At 31.9% G+C, this 20,411-nt stretch overlaps 1 protein-coding gene across 3 annotated transcripts in view; it reads right to left on the bottom strand.

Annotated features, from left to right (window-relative positions):
* The window catches only part of LOC124354299 (E3 ubiquitin-protein ligase RBBP6), a 119,859-nt gene that overhangs the window by 55,056 nt on the left and 44,392 nt on the right, over nt 1–20,411 (bottom strand). For 2 of the 3 annotated variants that reach the window (XM_046804641.1, XM_046804642.1), the window contains 4 exons: nt 12,243–12,354; nt 9,628–9,786; nt 7,341–7,562; nt 1,866–1,982 (listed from right to left, as the gene is read on the bottom strand). In XM_046804641.1, coding sequence (XP_046660597.1) covers nt 1,866–1,982; nt 7,341–7,562; nt 9,628–9,786; nt 12,243–12,354 — 610 coding nt within the window. The remainder of the gene's footprint in view (nt 1–1,865; nt 1,983–7,340; nt 7,563–9,627; nt 9,787–12,242; nt 12,355–20,411) is intronic. The other variant, XM_046804643.1, reaches the window with a different exon arrangement.

Genomic DNA, 20,411 nt, shown 5'->3' with positions numbered 1-20,411 from the left:
ACAATTTTTGCCTTTGAAAGCGATTTTGATGCTAGACAATGCTGGATGCCATCCCGATAAAGGAGAACTCACTTGTGAGGGAATCCGCAATCTGTTTTTGCTACCAAACGTCACTAGCCTCATTCAACATATGGAGCAAGGCGTATTGGAAGCTATGAAAAAAGGAGTGATGTTGTTTGTTGCAGTGTATGCTGCAAGCAACAGAAGGTGAAGAGATAATAAGCAATTTTCTCAGGAAAGCTTGTACAATTGAAAGATGTGGTCTATTGGATAGCTGAGTCTTGGGATGAAATTAAAGCAGACACAATCAACAAATCATGGAACAAAATTTTGAAAAAAGCCCAAGCACAAGTGAAAAGAACGATCCAGATGACGACTAAGAAGCTCCTAGGATATGAACAAACGGATGCAAGTGAAGTGGATGAGTGGTTAAAAAACGATAAGCAACATGAAGTTACTGACTAAGCATGACCATAAACCATGAACCATCATAGAATGATACTAGGTAACCCAGTGGGAGGATGTAGCGACGAGGATGTGTGTGGTGAGAGTATGGCAGTGATGACTCACACGGAAGGGCTGGCGGCACTGGAGGCAGTGCTTACCTAAGTAGAACAACAACCGGAAGTGATCCCAGTTGATACAATTCTCCTCAGACAATGGTGGGACATCACAGCCAAACAGAGATAGTTAAATTTAAAGCAAATAACTTTGGATTCCTTTATTAAGTAACTATAAATGCATTCCAGGTAACTTAATAATGAATTATGTATTTTACTGAATAAATTAAATATCATATAACAATATGTTGGAAATGCTTTACCTAAGATTATCGAAACTCTACGTAGTATGTCATTCAGTAGAATAACTTATATATTGTATTCGGTTTATAAAACATATTTCAATGTAAATGAAATTTTGAAACCAGTGTTGTATTTTTAATTGTGAAATTTTATTTGTATGGATGTAAATGGAATTTGTTATGCATGGTAAACAGTAAAAAGAATACACAAACTGTAAACTACTGTCTGCTCTAAAACCTAATTAATAATCTTATATCAAATGCCTACACCTTTCTCATGATTACATCCCACGTTTATATTTAAAAATTTCCCAAAAACAATCCCCACCCCTCAAAAATATCCCTTACAGATTTTTTTGGGGAATTCAAAATAATGTTATCCAATTCTTTTGTCATAAATGGGGAGTTCATTAAAATGAGAGTTACTACCTTCACTTGTCATACCACTACAATCAGTAGCTCAGGTGGTCTGGTTCACCCTCTGTGCTGAATATAATTTATAAGCAATTAGTACTAAGAGATTGTCATATTTAATTTATTCATTAGCAATAAGATACAATGTTTCTGAAGTCAAACATTTATTTATTTGAGATGATTTTCTATTCATAACAGTTTCAAACTTCAGCCTCTTTTTAAAAATGGAGCCTCAGAGTAGCAATTATCCCAAACCAAAAGTTGATTTATACACAAAACCACCTTATGAAATGCTCAAACTCTGCCTGAGTTCAGTTTGTAGCCACTGCAGCGATTTGCTGTTGAATTTACACACCAAACACAATATCAAGTATTAATAATTATTTAGTATCACATTATTGGAGCTGACTGAATTTTCAGAATCAAAAGATCAGAGACAATAATCTTTGAAAACACGAGTATTACTTATGCAGCAGCAGAAAATAATCATTGGGATCAATCAGTCCAGAATGTTCAGGAAAACTATTGGGTCAGGGTTATAGTACCAAATATATGAATTTCATTTTTGTAAATATTCTACAGTTACCTAATAAGCTAAAGTTAAAAGTATTAAAAACAATAATCATTGAAAATATTGAAGAGCACAAACCTTTGAGGGGAGTTTCTGCCCTGAAGAGGGCTGCGGAAGCGATTGTCATCCCGTCGACGCGGGGAGAAATGTCTGTCACGTGGAGAGGGTGTTCTGGAGAAAGAACGGCTTCTGGATCTGAAACACGGTTCAACAATTTGTAATATGTTGATGTGTAATAGGTATGATGTGCATTATTTTAACTTTATTTATTTCATTAATTTCAGAATGTTACAATTTTCAAATTCAATCAAATGGCCAAAATAGTTAATTTGTCATTATACACTTCTGTTAAAACAATACAACTTAATAAATAGATTCATTAGGTAACGTTTTGCTATTCTCTTGTAGTAAATATCTTTAACTACATAAATATAGATATTAGAGTTGGTGTCAACATAACACTGATGTCAATATATGAGCAATAGAAACGCTATCCTTGTAGTAAAATAGTGACAAGGATCTAGTTATTTAATATTTACTTGAAATATTGTATCCTTAAAAAATAATTGAAATGAAGACAAACATGAAAAAAATTGTATTCACAGTGTTGACATAGCATTCATCTTTATGCTACATGACACTGCAAAATTAACAATGACAATACCCAATTATAGCGTAGATAACATTTCTTATGCATAGAAATTGCAATGAAAGTTACATCTCCATTAAACCTTTTAGTACCAAATATCAATATATTGCTGTCTTTTAGTACCTTTAAAGTCTAACTATTAAAAAGACAAATTTTGTCTCCAACTCTATTAATAGTTAAATATCTTTGAAATCAGCAATGATTTAATCCGAAAAAATTACAGAAAATAGCAACAATTACTATTAATTTGGAACTGCTCGCTCACTTTCAAGAAATCTGCAACCCTCACTTCCTGTGGTAATTAACACTCAATAGCGGTTTGGCAGCTGCCTGACTTTATTTTTAGTGCGATAACAATTATTTATCCTGTTGTGTGTATGATCAACAATATTACACTAAATAAATTACGTAGTCAGCAGCACTTGTTTGCCATGACTGACCCTGACACAGCAGTTGTCACTTGTTTTCACAAATGATTTGCAAAATCTAAAATAAATATATCATTTGTTTACGTTATTGGTTAGTGTGATTACATTTAATTATGATGTTTCAAAAAATATAAAATTATACAATTTTATATACAGGTTGTCCCATGAAGAAACGGAGAAACTGTCAGGACTTGTTCTTACGGTGAAAATAACGAAAAAAGTTCATATACACATAGGTCCAGAAACGCTTGGTTAGCGAGCTATATAGGGTGAAAGATTTCGCCCAGATTTCAGTGCCACCATTAAAAGGGAGCCCTATTAAATTATTTTGGGCGTTACCCAGTACGTAAACTTTAATGTATATTATGCAAATTGAACTGTAAAATTGAATAAAATTGGTACCAGACCTCTAGCTGCAGTAATTTTTAAGATATCTGAAGAAATACACAAAATTCGGTGTCTAAAAACAAGTTTCATTTAGGTTTCAAGTAGATTAACTTTGTTAAATGTGTAACAAACACGTAAAATTCTTTAACAAAACTTGTAAAGAATTAATTTCTTAAGATAATGATGTAAAATAAGCCAATAAAAATTATACGTAAACTTTAAGAAAATCAATTTTTAATTAAATAAATAACGTACGAAGAATAGACAAAATTAGTTACACTTTTTTTCTTTCTTTTTTCTTCAGTCACTGTTACAACTTTGCCCATTTCCCCAAAATAAGATTTTGGGGAGGGGGCAACTCAAAATTTTCAAATGTAAAGACCCATTAAGTGACACCTCATTTGAAAGATCTTGATAAAAGAAGAACAACAGTGGTAACTAGAGCTTTCTATCTCAATCCAGCACAGTGCAGCTTTAAGATAATTCTATGACTAGAATGTTTTCAATTTCATGGTAGGAAATATTGTAATAAGTAAATAAAGCTATATAAATTTGTTTTATTGAAATAAATGTGAATTGTATGGTCACTGTAAGATTCTTATTCACAGCGTGAATTAAAATATAAAACTAATCAGAGCTGCAGCTACAAGGGGGTCGTTTGCTCCGGGCGGCATAACTCTAGAGGTGGCAAATATATAGAAAGTTGAGTCGTAGTGTCACAACGCATAGTTTTGTCAATCGCTTTACTCGAGGATCAGTACAGTAAAATTATAGGTACCTGAGTTTGGACTTTAACCACAGAAAAAATAGTAGAGTTGCAATAACAGGAGTTGTATTAAAAGTATATTTGAACGTTCAAAATGGTTTCCTTATTCTGTCAAAATGATACGGGTTACTGATGTACACTTCTGTCTTCAAATTTATAGCAAAAAATTGTTGCAAGTACTTGATTGTAAAATATTAACATGTTGATATTTAAACAAATTTAAAAAGTTTTATACATATTTATAGATTAGAAAAAGAGTTTTTAAATTGTTAAGATATAATTCTCTATATTTTTTGAAATGTTGAACCTTAACTATAAATATGTATAAAGCATCTTAGATTTGACAAAACATGAACATGTTTTTGTTTGTATTTTGTTCTCTTATGACAAGAAGTTGAGAAACCTCTTATTACAACTAGTCCAAATGACCTTTGCGCTTGCTTCCGAAGTGACAGGATATTTGGGATGAGTATGGGGCCAGCTCCTGTTGAGAACCATGAGGAGGGATACCAACCACCATATCTGAGTTATATCGCCTTGTAAAAAGGGGAGGCCAGCTCTGCAACAGCCTATCCAGTCAAAACGGGAAATTGTAGCATATCCTAAGGTCAAGCATCAAGTTAGACTGCCTTTTACACTAGGGCTGGACTCACATTGAAGGAGAAAACTGTCAGAACCAAGTATTGCAAGTTAACTTACTCCTATAATTTTTTTGGACTTTTTTATACTTCTCCAAGCATTCGAATGGGCCACCACACAAAGAAATAGTACCTTTATTGAGACCACGTTAACGCCTATCTCAGGATGTCATGGGGCATTTGAAAAAGTGTTAGAATCTAAAGTCAATAAAATTTTATGTTGTCGTAAGCAAAAACATCCATGCGCATGCAATGGTAAATTAACCTAGTCTTACTTTATTCATGAGCATCGTATGTTTGTATTGTTTTGTGTCATGTATTCCTTTCAAAATGTCAGAAGAGTTTATTGATAAATTAGTATATGTGGACAAACTCTTGGTAATGTAAAGACAAAGTTAGTACTATAAAATCATCACAACGAGGATGAAACATATCCAACATTTGGACAAACTGTGAATTTAGTGTACCTTTTTTAAAAAAAAATTGTGTCTTTGTTTCGTTTACAAAAACCACTAGTGAATTGTCGTTAACTTGAAAGAATGTATTTGACCATGAGCTCTGTTGGTTCTGCCATTGTTAAAAATTTTGAAAATATTAAGTATTAATGTTCTAATATATAATTATAGCAACAACAAAAATGTATTAATTTTTAAAATGTATGTAACTGCTGATGTGTAAAGTATAAAACTATTTTGGTTTGTACTGGCTACATCAATTATTAAAATGTGTACTGGCGTAATTTTTTAAATGTACTTAATTTAACTGCAGATATAAAAAAAGTTTCATATATCAAATTATTTTGGTTTTTCCTGGCAAGACCTACAACTTTGTAATTTTTAAAATGTAGATAATTTAACTGCAGGTATAAAAAGTTATTGACAACGAGTAATATTACAAATATAAACGAATTGGTATTTATAAGTAGAGGATTCGACTGATGCAAGTTATGTATTTATACCTTAAATGGGTTTTGCAGAATAATAGCGGAAAGTTATCAGACAACTCGGTCATCAGTTGGAGGGTTTAAAACTTAAATTTTTGAAAAATTTAAAACTACCTCTATATTTTACAATTAGTTTAATCAAATACATACAACAAATGAAATATTATTTTCAACAGCATGATAACTTGATAATTTAATTAGGCTATCTATCTATCTATGGTTTTTCATAAACAACTTACAACAAAAATACATTTTAGCGATTGGTAGTTTGCATACTACAGATCAGCTGCAGTCTGTGAGTATACACACTAGAACATACGGCGGTGCATGAAAGTAAATGCATAAAATAATAATTACAAGCAAAATTTTTATTAAAATATAATGATTTGTTAATAAGGCTATCTATTTTTGTTTTTCAAACATAAGTACAACGAAAACAGTTTTACCTGATATAACTAATGACACAGCAGATCTCTGCAGATTTAACTGTCAAATTCCATCAATCAATTCCAAAATCTGAATCTGTTAAAAGATTCAGTGGATTTGAAATTCGGCTTTTACATATTACTATTGTATATATCATTCTAAGATGAAAAATGGTGCAGTTTCTTTAACATGTATGTAAAATAATGTGTTATTAATTATTAAGGAAGCAATTTATAAGTTAATCTCCATTTTTGAAAATTTAAAGACCAAATTAAATATATACCTGTATTTATAATAGCAATATATTAATTTTTCATGTTCTCAATCCTTATGAATCTTTCCTCTATTTATAAGAAATTATAAGATGTTTAGTTGTATCAATTCGATATACACAAAAATTATTATTTACGTATAATTTTACTTATTATTTTTATTGTTTAAATTATTTTATTAAGTATATTGTGTGACATGGACTGAAAACACATTTTTTAAACAAAAATTACTATTTATAATGGGTACCACGTTAATACAACTATTTATATTAAAACTACTAGACAGACTTATTGCATTAGGGTAAGATGTTCCACTACTATCAGTTACTCGTACATTACAAAAACCACTTATTCAGTTGATCCACTGAATTATTATTTCAGTTCAAAAGGAAAACAGATATAGGAAAAAATGTAAAACTTGTCAGTTTTACAATTATTGTTGGATATAAAGAAATCTGCCCAAATTTTCTATTATCTGAACCACTTTGCAACATGTAGGAGAAAGTGAACGAGCTTGCACATGTGGTATTTCTTGCTTGCTAAGCTGACAGTTGAAAAATGTTTTATTGTTTGGCACTGTGCCAGATATAATGTTTTACTGTATTCTAAATAGCAATTCTGGAATCCATGATATAGTACACAACTTGGGTATATTCAACAACTATACCTGGTATTCTAAATTTAGTCACATCAATCTGTGTAATTAGTTGCAGATACCTTCCACACATCTCAAGATGATATTTTTAAGAACTGGTCCAGCTTAATTTGTCACACAATAAAAAGTAAATTTAATATAGCTTTATGGACACTATTAAACCAAAAATCACACAATTACATAAACAGTCACTTTTGCAAAAGCACAATTGAAAAAAAAAGATGGATGCGAACATTATATTATTATATTTCAAAACCAATACTCAGATTTTCAACAATACAATAATTTTCTCTATTGTATGAGGGGGAGAAAACCTGAGTACAGCTTTAGGACACTCTGGGAATCTCTGATGACATAAATTAGTAAATTTGAATCCTTGCTGCACTTACCTACTAATGGTGAACGAAGGTGAGCGCCTCTTGGCAGGTGGGGGGCTCCTTGTTCTGCTCCTGGTGCGTGATCTGGGGGTGCGCGTCTTGCTGCGCGATCGCGTGCTGGTACGCGGCTTGGTGCGGGGAGACCGAGACCGCGGCGGAGGAGATGGGGACCTGCGGGGAAGCGGGGGTGTAGGGGACCGTTGCCGAGCTGGTGGAGATGGGGTGACACTACCCCTAAACAGACAACTGTTTCAGAATTCATTTTCTACAGCAAATTATTGAATTGGTAATTTTCTACATAAAAAAAATCAAAACTACTATTATCTTTGGAAAACAATACAATCTTTATACTTCTACAGTTTTAAATAATTACATTTTCAAACTAATAGTAAAGGGAACCCTCCACCAACTCCGCACCATCAGTTGCGAAACAGTGCACGAAGAACAGAATGAAACATGTACAAAATGTAAACTCTGTGGATCCAAAATGTCTGAACAGAATATAGCCTAATTGTTAACTGAGATTAATTCACAATAAGTGAAAAAGAATAACACATTTAATATAAGAATATATCCCTCCTGTTAACCTATTAACACTGTTATAATATAAATCTCAGTATATATATATATATATATATATATATATATATATATATATATAATTTTACATACAGACTGTTATCAAGTTGATTATGATCCTCCTTATCATGGAATGCCTCTTGATAATATGAATTGGTAGTGCAAAAAACTGTTATAGGCAGTGTCCAAAGGAATTATGGAAATGTTACTAATATAACTAAGTAGCATAAACTTAATTTTAATGTTCACCATGGATGAAAGACCTAAGTCAGAACCACTAACCAATGCTTCATCAACACTGGTTCTTCTTCTAGTGTACTCTCAAAATCCATATTATCTGCCGTAGTGTTTAAATTATTGTACTGTAAATAAAGAATAAAACCATTCACCTAACAATTGTATCAAGTCTGAGGAAACCTATATGAAAATAACATTAAATATTTGAAACAAAATTAAAGGTGGATTTATTTAACCCATTAAATATTCTTCACCTAACCTCCTTGTACAAATTGAATTAAATATGAAATTTTTATTTCCAGAATGATTAAAAAAATGTGAATTGTTTTTGTAAATGTTAAAAGAAAGAAATTCTTATTAGTACAAATTATAGTTATAACCAACCATCCATGATATTTGGTGTAGTTTTATAGAAAATTTAATTCTTTATGTAGAAAACTTTTTTATTCATTTATCTTTTATTTTTTCTATGTTATGTAGATTTTTGTAAAACGTTCCTTCTAACACAAATCCAAGTAAACACATAAAATGCGCAAGAGTTTGGTAAAACACAAAACATTCAATTTTATTATGATTTGGGTGATTGAGCTACTGTTTTTTTAGCTAATGAAACAGACTAGAATATAACCTAATGTTTGAGAAAACACGGTCAAACCCATTAGAAGGCTCTGCCATGTTCGCAAAATTCAAACTACACGATAGAATTCAATAACGATAAAAAAGGATGACGACCAACATGACTGTTTACTCAAACCATAAATTATACTGCAGACACAAGTGCCAAGAGACAAAAAAATAAAATATTAAGTTTTACTAAATAAGACACCGACAGATCGTTTGACTGAAATATAACATTACTGACACTTCAATTAACGTAACTGGTTAGTTTTTCTGGGGGTTAATACATAATACATGATTAAAAAAATTTAATGTATAAACTTTATTATTTGAGTGTATAATAATAATAATAATGATGTAAAAAAATATATTTAATAATATGTGTCATCATCACGGGTACAGTGATGGATCATTGGCAATCATGAGGAGGTACTGTGATAATTGTTTAATGAGTTAAAATTACATTACCAAAATTAAGTTAACATTACACTACCAAAATTAAACATTTATTAAGGTATTTGTTCTATATGTAGTAAATACAATTGTAAAAATATGGATTTTTAAGTAATTTATGCCTAGCCGATTTTTAAAAGAACATTAAATTTGTCAACTTTCATATTTGTCAAAGGTGAAAAGCTACTTGGAACCATTCATCTCAATTTATTCCAGTTTTATAAATTGTGCCCTTCATAACAAGATGATTATGCTTACTGGCAAGAACACCACACCACGAGTGCCAGACAATCTTTTTATCTTAAAAAGTAAAATTGAATTCTAAAAGTTCAGACACCTTGGATAACACCCACTGAACTAGTGCTTTGGTTGGTGGAGGATGCTCAAGCATGGTAAAGCAGACATATGGTACCTCTTCCTGTGCAGGGGGGGAGATCTGGACCTTGAACGGGACCGTGGTCTTGGGCTTGGTGACCGGGAAAATGAACGTTTGCGCCGCCGGTGTCGCTCACGCGCCATATCCTTCTCCCGCAATATTTTTTCAAACGCCGATAATGGATCGTCGATCGCCCTGACACACACACACAAAATACTCAGCAACAGCACACAAACAATGCATAAAAAGATACCTCAGAAAATCAGGCATTCAGAAAAATAACAATAAAAGAAAAAGAAGTGGCAAACACATTCCACAATAATACAAACACCCACAAAGAATAAAGTGCAAACCCACAATGACTATAAAACATTAGAAAGTAAACACAGTTTATAATAATAATAATATGATGACCTATATAAATACACATGTAGAAATATAATCATCATATTCAATGCATAAAATGGATTCCAAAATACTAATCTTGATCTTGAGTGATTTAGAATAAAAAAAGTTATGGAAAAATTAATGGTAAGTGATTGATAAACTGACATATTCATTAATTTCTTTTAATCAAACAAGTTTATCAATGCAGATTAAATCTTGGTAGCCTGATAAATATCATCATTGTCACCTTAGATTGATACTATTCAAACCAAAATAGGAATTACTTAGCTTTGTAAACATAACATTTTATGGAAAGTGTGATTAGCCATAGTAATAAATTCTTCAAGTGAATGTAGAATTGTTTTCATAGTGTGAAAATATACTTCTAATAAACACACAAGTATTTTGTTATATCATTGTTCACTATAAAATTACATTCTTTCTTATATGTATTGTAGGGAAGTTATAGCATGACCGGTGGGATGCGCGTGAGGAGTGGAGAAGGTGAGCGCGTGGGGACACAATCTAGAGTAGGGGAGTGAATACGGTGTTACTATCCCTACTGAGAGTTTTCGGCTCCCGGCTCATAGTGGTGGCGGGAGCCGAATATTGTAGTGTTTGCCAACATTTCTAGACCCTTATGTTCTTACCACGGTGGTCTTTTATAATGAGCAATTAAGTACAGGAGACCTTGAGAATATTTGAACATTTCTAGACTCTTTTGTAGTTACGGCGACGGACTTTTATGATGGGGAATTCAATACAGGAAATCTTAGAAATATTGGGACCGGATGTACGTGATCTTAACAATGACTATGTTCTGCCGAAATTGTGTTCATAGTTCACCCTTCTTAATGAGTTCGCAGTAGAGATACCTGGTGGTAAGAAAGGGTTCTCATAAATTGGGAAGGGGTAGGAATTTATATTATTCTTGATCTCCAACGACGACAACAGTTCAGAATTGTAATTGTTACGCTTTGTTAGCCATTAAAATTCAATTTATCATATACTAACCGTGTAAGCTTCAGGATTTACGATAGTAGATACAATTATACACTACAAAATTTTCAACTGACATAGCCTAGCTGCTAAATTAAAAATTAATATAAAACTGGTTAAACTAATTTGTCAATATACACAGTAGAATAAGAAAAAACTCAGTTTTATCTACCAACTTGTATCAAGTTAATTTAATGATGTATACTTAAAATAACAATAACGCCAATGATCCACACGCAATAGCTAACATGACAAAACCCCGTTGTCGATGAAAATTATTTATTGTTCTTCGAACTACACCCAAATCAGAATTGTCCAGATCACTTTTAGTATGTTTGCGTTTTCTTACTTTGTTGGGCGTACTAAAAGAATTGCCAATTGGACTTATTTTTTTTCCTCCTTCAAAATTCGTCTCAGCGTACTTTCAGAAATTCCAGTTGCCTCTACGGCACGCTGTTGAACTTTCTTCAAATTTATAAATGTGTTGGTTTCTGCTTCCCGTTTCATAAAATGGTAAACATTTGCAATCACTTCTATTGCTTGGCCGTGTATAACCTTTCTACCTCCAATTTTACTTTTTACATTACGATCCATCACAAACTCTTTACTTAAAACGTAATGAGCACAACGCAATTAATTCACAAATTGTATTACAACTCGTGAATTGGCACAAGCGAATGTTTTTTGGGCGGCACGTATAGAAGACTGGTGACCGAAGTTCACAAGGCTAAATACGGCAACAGACTGAGCCGCTCCACCCCCCACCACTTTAGTTCCGTCTTTGCCTACGGCGCATCTCGAAGTCTCCGGTCATTCTATAACTTCTCTACAACAATAACAAATATTCAATGAACCATGAAAAGTATCCATTAAAAACAAAAATTTCTTAAAATCTTATTTTTATAAGCTAAAAATAGAGTTTACTATTACTAAAAATACGAGATTTGTATAAGAAATATCTTCTCAAATTTATAGTTAATAAAGATAATAAGTTAAATATGCTACCTTTATGAAGTAACTTAATTATTAGTTGTTCTTTATTACATCTGAAACATTTAAATTGAAACAATTCAAATATATAAATTTTAGTTTTACATCTTGAGACGCCATAACATTGTCTCAATAGGAAATGAGTACAAACTTTGGCTCAAACCTATAGTATAAAATTCTCTTAAATATTTAAATTAGCAAAAAATATGTTTAAGCTTCCTGAAATGATTATGCTTTATTTGAACTAACCAATTAAGTAACCCCTCAGTACTCACCCTGGTGGCCCACCACTGTTCCTATCGATTTCACGATATCCATGCATCCGACCGCCACCGCCGTGTCTACCTCCTCGGATATATGGGCCTCGATACCCTTGCCTCATGTTGCCTGAAAAATACCAGCGTTCTTTATTGTAATGTTTTAAACAATAAAAATGAAAATATATTATGAAACGACATTAGAAAATTACAGCAGGACTGTCCAACAAGTAACATTTATTTTGAAGCATAGTTATATAAATTGGATTGTAATCAGTTAAATACCTAATGAGATAGATTGTCCAAAGACTTTCAAGGAATCATAAGAGCAGTGATCGAATTCCAGAATTGGTGATAAGGGAACTGTAACTTTTTGCATTATAGGCAGTAGGAGGTATTATATAACTCTCAGAAGAAAGGAGGGTCTGGGTATCCTCTCCTGAAGAATTCTGAAAGTATGAGATCCCCAAAAGGGTTTTTTTTTATATATATATAAAACTCATTACAAAACTTTATATCATTACAAAACTTTATATTTTGTAAAAAAAAAACACTTGTAGTGTTTACTACTATGACGCTAATACTGTTCTCAATGAGCATGTTAATAAAGAATTTTTGTCTATTTGTCTATATATATATATATATATATATATATATATATATATACATATAAATATATATACATATAATTACAGAGTAATTAATTTTAATGTATGCCACATCCTAGTCACTTTCAGTATGAGTCGTTCAATCACGCCTTAGAAAATCGTAGAGATGGCACTCGTAGAATTGAAAAGTTTTTATTCATAAGCAGCATTATTGATAGCTGTCAAAATTTCAACTCAACCCACTGCATAGTTTCGTTGCTATTGATGATTGAAGTGAACAACTTACGTTTGCTTGTAATAATGGAAAAAAGTGTGTTTCAAGCAGTGATAAAACATTTTTATTTGAAAGACTTAACGCCAATAGAAATCAAATCTGAGTTGGAAGCAGTTCATGGCACATCTGCTCCTGTGTTTGCAACAATTTAAAATTGGGTAAACGAGTTTAAACATGGCCGTTCATCTACAAATGATAAACATCAATGGGGGAAACCAGTGGAACTGTCTTCACCTGAAATGACTGCAAAAATCTGGGAAATTATTTTGAATAATAAAAAAATTAAAGTGCGCGAAATAGTTAACCCTTCCCACGCCGAATTTATCTTTCAATTTTGACTCATAAAGCATAATTAACTTAAAATTTTTTTTACATTTTACCAAGTCTGATTTAGTGGTCGCTATTAGGAATAAAAAAAAATTTATAAAGTATCACAAAATAATCAGACCCCTATATTTTTTAACAAATTTTCAAGTTTTACAAAAAATTTAAAAAACAACCTTTTTACTTGAATTTATAAAAATATTTTCAACAAATAAAGTAATAACAACAAAATAAAAGGATAATATAATGCTAAATACAACAGGAACACGAACAGTAAATAAGGAAATATGGCAAAACAGCGTTAAACACTAAAATATGCCGTGCCGGGATATATCCGTTTACCGCGTAATGGTTCGCAGCAGACTGACACGCCACGAGGGACAAAACCACGCCCTCCCACCACTGAGACGCGCCAATGAGGTTCAAACTGTAACATCTGCTTTTCGGAACAAGTATTCAACACTCCCTTGAACTCTAGTGGATTCCACGACAACTACAATTTATAAAATAAAATAAAATAGACTCTGAAGGATATATCCGTTTACCACGTTTCGGTCAAAATTAGGCCTAACGGATATATCTGTTTGGCGTGTGGGAAGGGTTAAGACTGCATGGATATCACACGGTGCAATCGTTTCAATTTTGCATGAAAAATTGTTGGCGAGTTGGTGTTGGCGACTTGAGTGATGAGAGTGGTGTAGGTCTTCAAAGTGACATTGAAGCTGAGGTTTTTCCTGAGGATGATCCTGCATTGGAAGACTTCTCCTCTGGACGCGGTGAGGAATATATTCCTGATTTTGATTACCTAAACCTTTCTGATCAGGAAATTAAAAATTTTCCTGGACCAAGTAATAAACATAGAACCCCACATAGGCCTAGACCAAGACAAGGTTATGTTGATAATTGGGTGAGAGTAATTCCACCAGAGCCTGTAAAATATATAGGCCCAGAATTTACCGTCATTGAGTATATTTCTTTATTTTTTACTAAGGTTTTCTGGGCAAAATTAGTCAGAGAAACTAACTCTTATGCTAAGAAATTAATTGAGCAAAAAGAAGGATCAGGTACAGGAAGAAGGTATTCCAGATTCAAGAAATGGGTAGATGTACAGTAAGTATGTCAGAGATGAAAAGGTATTTTTCTTTCACAATATATATATGGGCATACATGGCAGAAAAAACATGACAACCTTTTGGAAGAGAGTCACAGAGAACCCCCCCTAGTTTACCAAATACATGCCAGGCAATCGCTTCCAGATTCCAGATCATAAACTCCTTTTTGTACCTGATCTCTGCTCCAAGCATCCACAAAGGTGAACCAAGTTACCATCTTTGGATCAAAATCAGATTTTTATCAATCACATGAACACCTTATTCAAACAGTACTTAGTTCCATCTCAAAATATATGTTTTGTATGAAAGCCTCATTGGCATAAAAAATAGGTGCCTATTCATTCAATATGTATCCAAAAAGAAACACAAGCAGTATGGTATAAAGAAATTTGAATGCTGTGACAGTGCAACAAACTATGTGTACCATATAGAGCTCTACAGTGGAACAGACTATTTGTCAGGAAGAAATGGACCTTTTACTGAAAAAGTAATATTGGAAGTAGTAGAAAAAAGTAGGCTATTGGATAAAGGATATCATTGGTTTATAGTTAATTTTTATACAAAAGTGTAACTTGCCAAACAACTTTATGAAAGAAAAATCTTTTGGACTGGCAATAAAAAAAAACAAAGTAATTATCACATATTGAAATGAAAGCTACTGTTTTAGGTGCAAGGGGAAGTGTATATTATAGAGAAAATGAAGTACTAATAGTAAGTTACAAACTAAAAATTATCTGCTTTGTATCCTTGGTGGAAGTAAGTTGGTTTTAATGGAAAAGACATTTTTTGTGTACTTCCACATAAAATTAATTAAAATAGCGCTTTCGCCGGTTAAGGCATCATCAGTTTGACATTGTTTACAGAAAAAAGAACATATGTGTAAAATAGAATAAACATATGATAAAATAGAATAAAATTTAAAACTAACTGTAAAGACCAAAAACTAATAAATTATAAAAGAATTATGTAGAAAAATATGGTTTGCAATTCATAATTTTGGAATGGATTTCTTTTTTCACTAATGGTATAAAAATATCACTGAAATTTACGGAAGGTTGGGAAATACAATTATCTTTTAAAACTGTCATACACACACTTTCAATTTTATTTCTTTTAGTCCAGGAGGATTCTTTAAACACTACACTAGACGATTCAAAATTTATATGATGATTTTCCTTTACTGCATGTTCAACTAATTTAGATTTTTTAATGTTTTCTTTTTTATAATTATAAATATGTTCTTTTACTCTAATTTCCACAGGTCTTGATGTTTGGCCGATATATGTCTTGTTGCAACCACAGTCAATTTTATATATCACATTCTTGGTTTCTTGATGTTTGTTTTTCGGTTTTAATTTTGTCAAGTAGCTTCTTATATTATTTTGGGACTTAAAAACAGTGCGGATGTTAAATTTATAATTTATCCTACGAATTTTTCCTGATGTTCCTTTTACATAAGGAATAGTTGTAACGGTAGTGAGATATTTAGGATTGTCTGTTTTGGTAATTTGCTTGCAACTTTTGTTTTTAGCCTTAGCTAGTTCAATAATTGATGGAGGGTAGTTGTTTTTAATCAAAAGTTCTGTAGTATAATTTTCTCCTAAAATTTTATCTTTGTTATCAGTTACCAAATTATTAATCTTCTGGAACAAATTTTGTACTAATCCAATTTTTACATGTTGAGGATGATTTGAATTATAATTAAGGTACTGTCCACTGAAAGTCTTCTTGTAAAATAATGTTGTTTTAATTGTATTTTCTTTTGTTTTTGTTATCAAAATATCAAGAAATGGAATTTCACTGTTAACTTCATTCTCAATAGTAAATTTTATCGATGGTCTAATTGAATTGATGTGTTTTAAAAATTCGTCTTGGATGTTAATTTTATTTTCCCATACACAAAAGACATAAATATCATACATAAAAGTATGATATTTTTATACCATTAGTGAAAAAAGAAATCCATTCCAAAATTATGAATTGCAAACCATATTTTTCTACATAATTCTTTTATAATTTATTAGTTTTTGGTCTTTACAGTTAGTTTTAAATTTTATTCTATTTTATCATATGTTTATTCTATTTTACACATATGTTCTTTTTTCTGTAAACAATGTCAAACTGATGATGCCTTAACCGGCGAAAGCACTATTTTAATAAATTTTATGTGGAAGTACACAAAAAATGTCTTTTCCATTAAAACTAAAAATTACCAGAAAACCCGTTTATATACTTACAACTGTCTTGTCATGTCAAAAATGCAATTATCAAAAGCAAAAAAGCTCTTGAAGGTATGAAACAAAATCTTGATTCACATATATCTGATAATCAATAATAAATAAATATAACCAATATATATATATATATATATATATATATATATATATATATATATATACAGGGTGTATATTATGTCTGGAAACACCCAAATATATCCTTTAATAATTTAAATATAAATTTGAAACCTCTTACAATCGTGATAGAGATTGGGCATCTACTTTTTGGAACAATGTTTTGTTATGTCACACCAACGGGGGACGTCCTGCCGAGGGTATCGTGAATATTCTTAATGGAAGCCTATACCTTGTGATACATAATTTTAAAGGTAATAGCTTACTGAATTGAATGCCACAAACCGCATCTCAAAGGAATTATTCTATCAGAAAATAGAGCATTTTTAGTATTGAAAATTTACTGATGTTCAACAATGTAATTTTAACATGGTTCTTGCCACAAAATGTGTTACACTAATTTTTTAGCATTTTTTAAATGTTCAATTAAAATAAAATAAACAATTTATTTTTAAGCTGGTTTCATTAGTACAAATTTACCAGTTTTTATTACAATGAATAAAACTTATGAGTCACTTTCTCTGATTACTTATGAATCTGTACTTGGTGTTTTCCAGTCAGCAGGAAGGTTTAAAGAGACAAAGGTCACTAGCCTATGAGAAACATTATTGTGTTATTAATCATCTGGTCTACAGGTTTCAGTTTGTTGAGCATGGAGCTTTCACTAGACAGGTCTAAGCTTGGGAATTACAAATGGACAAAGGTCATATCATTCCTGTCGAGTTAATCAGTGTCTCTGAAGCATTGCTGTCAACAAGTTATCTAATTACAGTAGTTCAGTTTTTATTTGGCATTTTAATGGAATTGTCTGAAAGAGAACGAATTACTCTGTTGATGATGCGAGGATATGGCGATCGTCAAAGATCTTATCGGGAAGTTTGTAATTTGTTTAATGACACTTTCCCAGAAAGGAATCCCATAAGTGTTTCAACAATATCAAAAACTATTGAGCGTTTTGAAATGACAGGGAGTGTACGTAATCGGCCAAAGTCGGGTAGGATACAATCTGCAACAGATGAAGAACATGCACTAGATGTTTTGCAAACATTTATTGAAGACCCACATACATCGCTCAGAAAAGCTGCACAGCAACATGATATGCACCCTACGTCTGTGAGTAAGATTTTGAAAATTAATAAATACAAACCATTTAAAGTTCATTTAGTCCAACAGTTAAGTGAGGATGATTACGACAGAAGAGTTGAGTTTTGTGAACTTGTGATGCGCAAATGTGATGACAATAGAGATTTTCTGACCAACATACTATTTTCTGATGAGGCAACTTTTTTCCTAAATGGCAATGTTAACAGGCACAATTGCCGTTACTGGGCTAGTGAAAACCCACATTGGATTACTGAGTCCCATTCACAGCAACCACAAAAACTGAACGTATGGTGTGGAATTTTAGGTAACAAAATTGTTGGACCCTTTTTCATCAATGGAAATTTAAATGCCGAACTTTACTACAATATGCTCCAAAATGAAATAATCCCAGCTATTCAAATTGCATCAGGAGAATACTTTGATAATGTATGGTTTCAGCAGGATGGTGCTCCACCCCATTATGGGAGACAGGTAAGAGAGTATTTGGATTTAAGGTTTCCTCATAAATGGATTGGCCGAAGAGGAGAAATCGAATGGCCTCCAAGATCTCCGGATTTGTCACCAATCGATTATTTCCTATGGGGTCATTTAAAATCCAATGTTTATAGAAGAAAGCCTCATAATTTGGAAGACCTAAGAAACAGGATTATAGAGGAGATTGCTTTGATAACTGAAGAAATGTTAGGCAACTCTGTCGAATCATTTTACACAAGATTGGCTCATTGTCAAACCGTAGAAGGAACACAGTTCGAACAATTGCTTTGACACCAAATGCAGGTAAAACGTTTGTTGTAAGACTTTTCTAACAGCATACATTATTTTTTATTTGTAATAAGAAATCAATAACATAAGTATTTCCATAATTGTACTGTAATAAAAACTGGCAAATTTGTGCTAATAGAACCAGCTTAAAATGAAATTTTTGTTTTATTTAATTGAACATTTAAAAAAATGCTAAAAAATTAGTGTAACACATTTTGTGGCAAGAACCATGTTAAAATTACATTGTTGAACATCAGTAAATTTTCAATACTAAAAATGCTCTATTTTCTGATAGAATAATTCCCTTGAGATGCGGTTTGTGGCCTTCAATTCAGTAAGCTATTACCTTTAAAATTATGTATCACAAGGTATAGGCTTCCATTAAGAATATTCACGATACCCTCGGCAGGACGTCCCCCGTTGGTGTGACATAACAAAACATTGTTCCAAAAAGTAGATGCCCAATCTCTATCACGATTGTAAGAGGTTTCAAATTTATATTTAAATTATTAAAGGATATATTTGGGTGTTTCCAGACATAATATACACCCTGTATATATATATATATATGGAGTAGATATAAGCGACAAAGTTTCTTACCACAACCCTTGCAACAGACAAACTACTACGTACTGGAAGAAGATTTGTTTCAATTTGGTGGATATATCTCTGTTCAAAGCTTATGTACTCTGTTCAAAAAAATACAGACGAGACTATGAGCAGGTACAACTTATTTGTTGAAATGTTAAAGCTTGGGTGGGAAAAAAAAGAAGAGGTTGTCCACGTTCATTGACCTGCTGGAAATCGTGGAGAGCAACATGAGGTCACAAGATTGAGCATTTCCGTGCTATATGTGGCCCAACTAAAAGAAGCAGATCAAGGTTCTGGTGCCCAGGGTGCAACTGTGGCATACACAGAGAATGCTTCCACCTTCTTCAACATTATTGGAGGCCAAAATATAAAGAAAGAAGGAGGAGGAAAGCTTCGACCAGCAGCTCATCAGAATAGACATCAGATTTGAATACCAAGTACATAGTTTGTTTTACTAGCATTTTTTTACATAATTTTTCTTAAAAATTTTTCAGTATAAGTATATATTTTCTTGTTCAGTATAAAACTTTCTATATAATGGCTATTTTTAAAACTGTATAACATCTTTTCTAAGAAACCTGAGTGTGCAAAAGTGTTATGAATTTTTTTTTAAATTGCTTACTTATCAAAGCAGCTACACTTTTCATACATAGGGTAAGAATTTTTATTATTTTATAATGATTTTCTACATTTTGTTCTAAAAATCTTTATAAAGAATAAGCATCACTTTCAAAAATACTGTATAAGTAAAAACACTTTTTAATATGTTTACAAATAAGAAAAAAAATCAGGTAATATAGTCATCAACAGGAGGTTTAAGACAACTCTTTCAAGATGTTGGCTGTCAAAACTTATTTTAGTACTGTATACCTCATAAGTTCAAACCAGACTCTGGAACATTGCTATGATTACATTTGAAATGTTAATAAAAAGTTTGAATACATTTATATTCAAAGCTTTATTAATATATCAGTAACTTTACAAAAATAACACGATTGAAAATAGGAATAGTTATTTTATTAGATTAAATAATCAACTGTATGAAATTCTTATAATAAAAA

The sequence above is a fragment of the Homalodisca vitripennis genome, chromosome 2, assembly GCF_021130785.1.
Source record: "Homalodisca vitripennis isolate AUS2020 chromosome 2, UT_GWSS_2.1, whole genome shotgun sequence".
Classification (NCBI taxonomy): Eukaryota; Metazoa; Arthropoda; class Insecta; order Hemiptera; family Cicadellidae; genus Homalodisca; species Homalodisca vitripennis.
The sequence above is the reverse complement of the archived record's forward strand: the minus strand, read 5'-3'. Positions and strand labels throughout refer to the sequence as shown.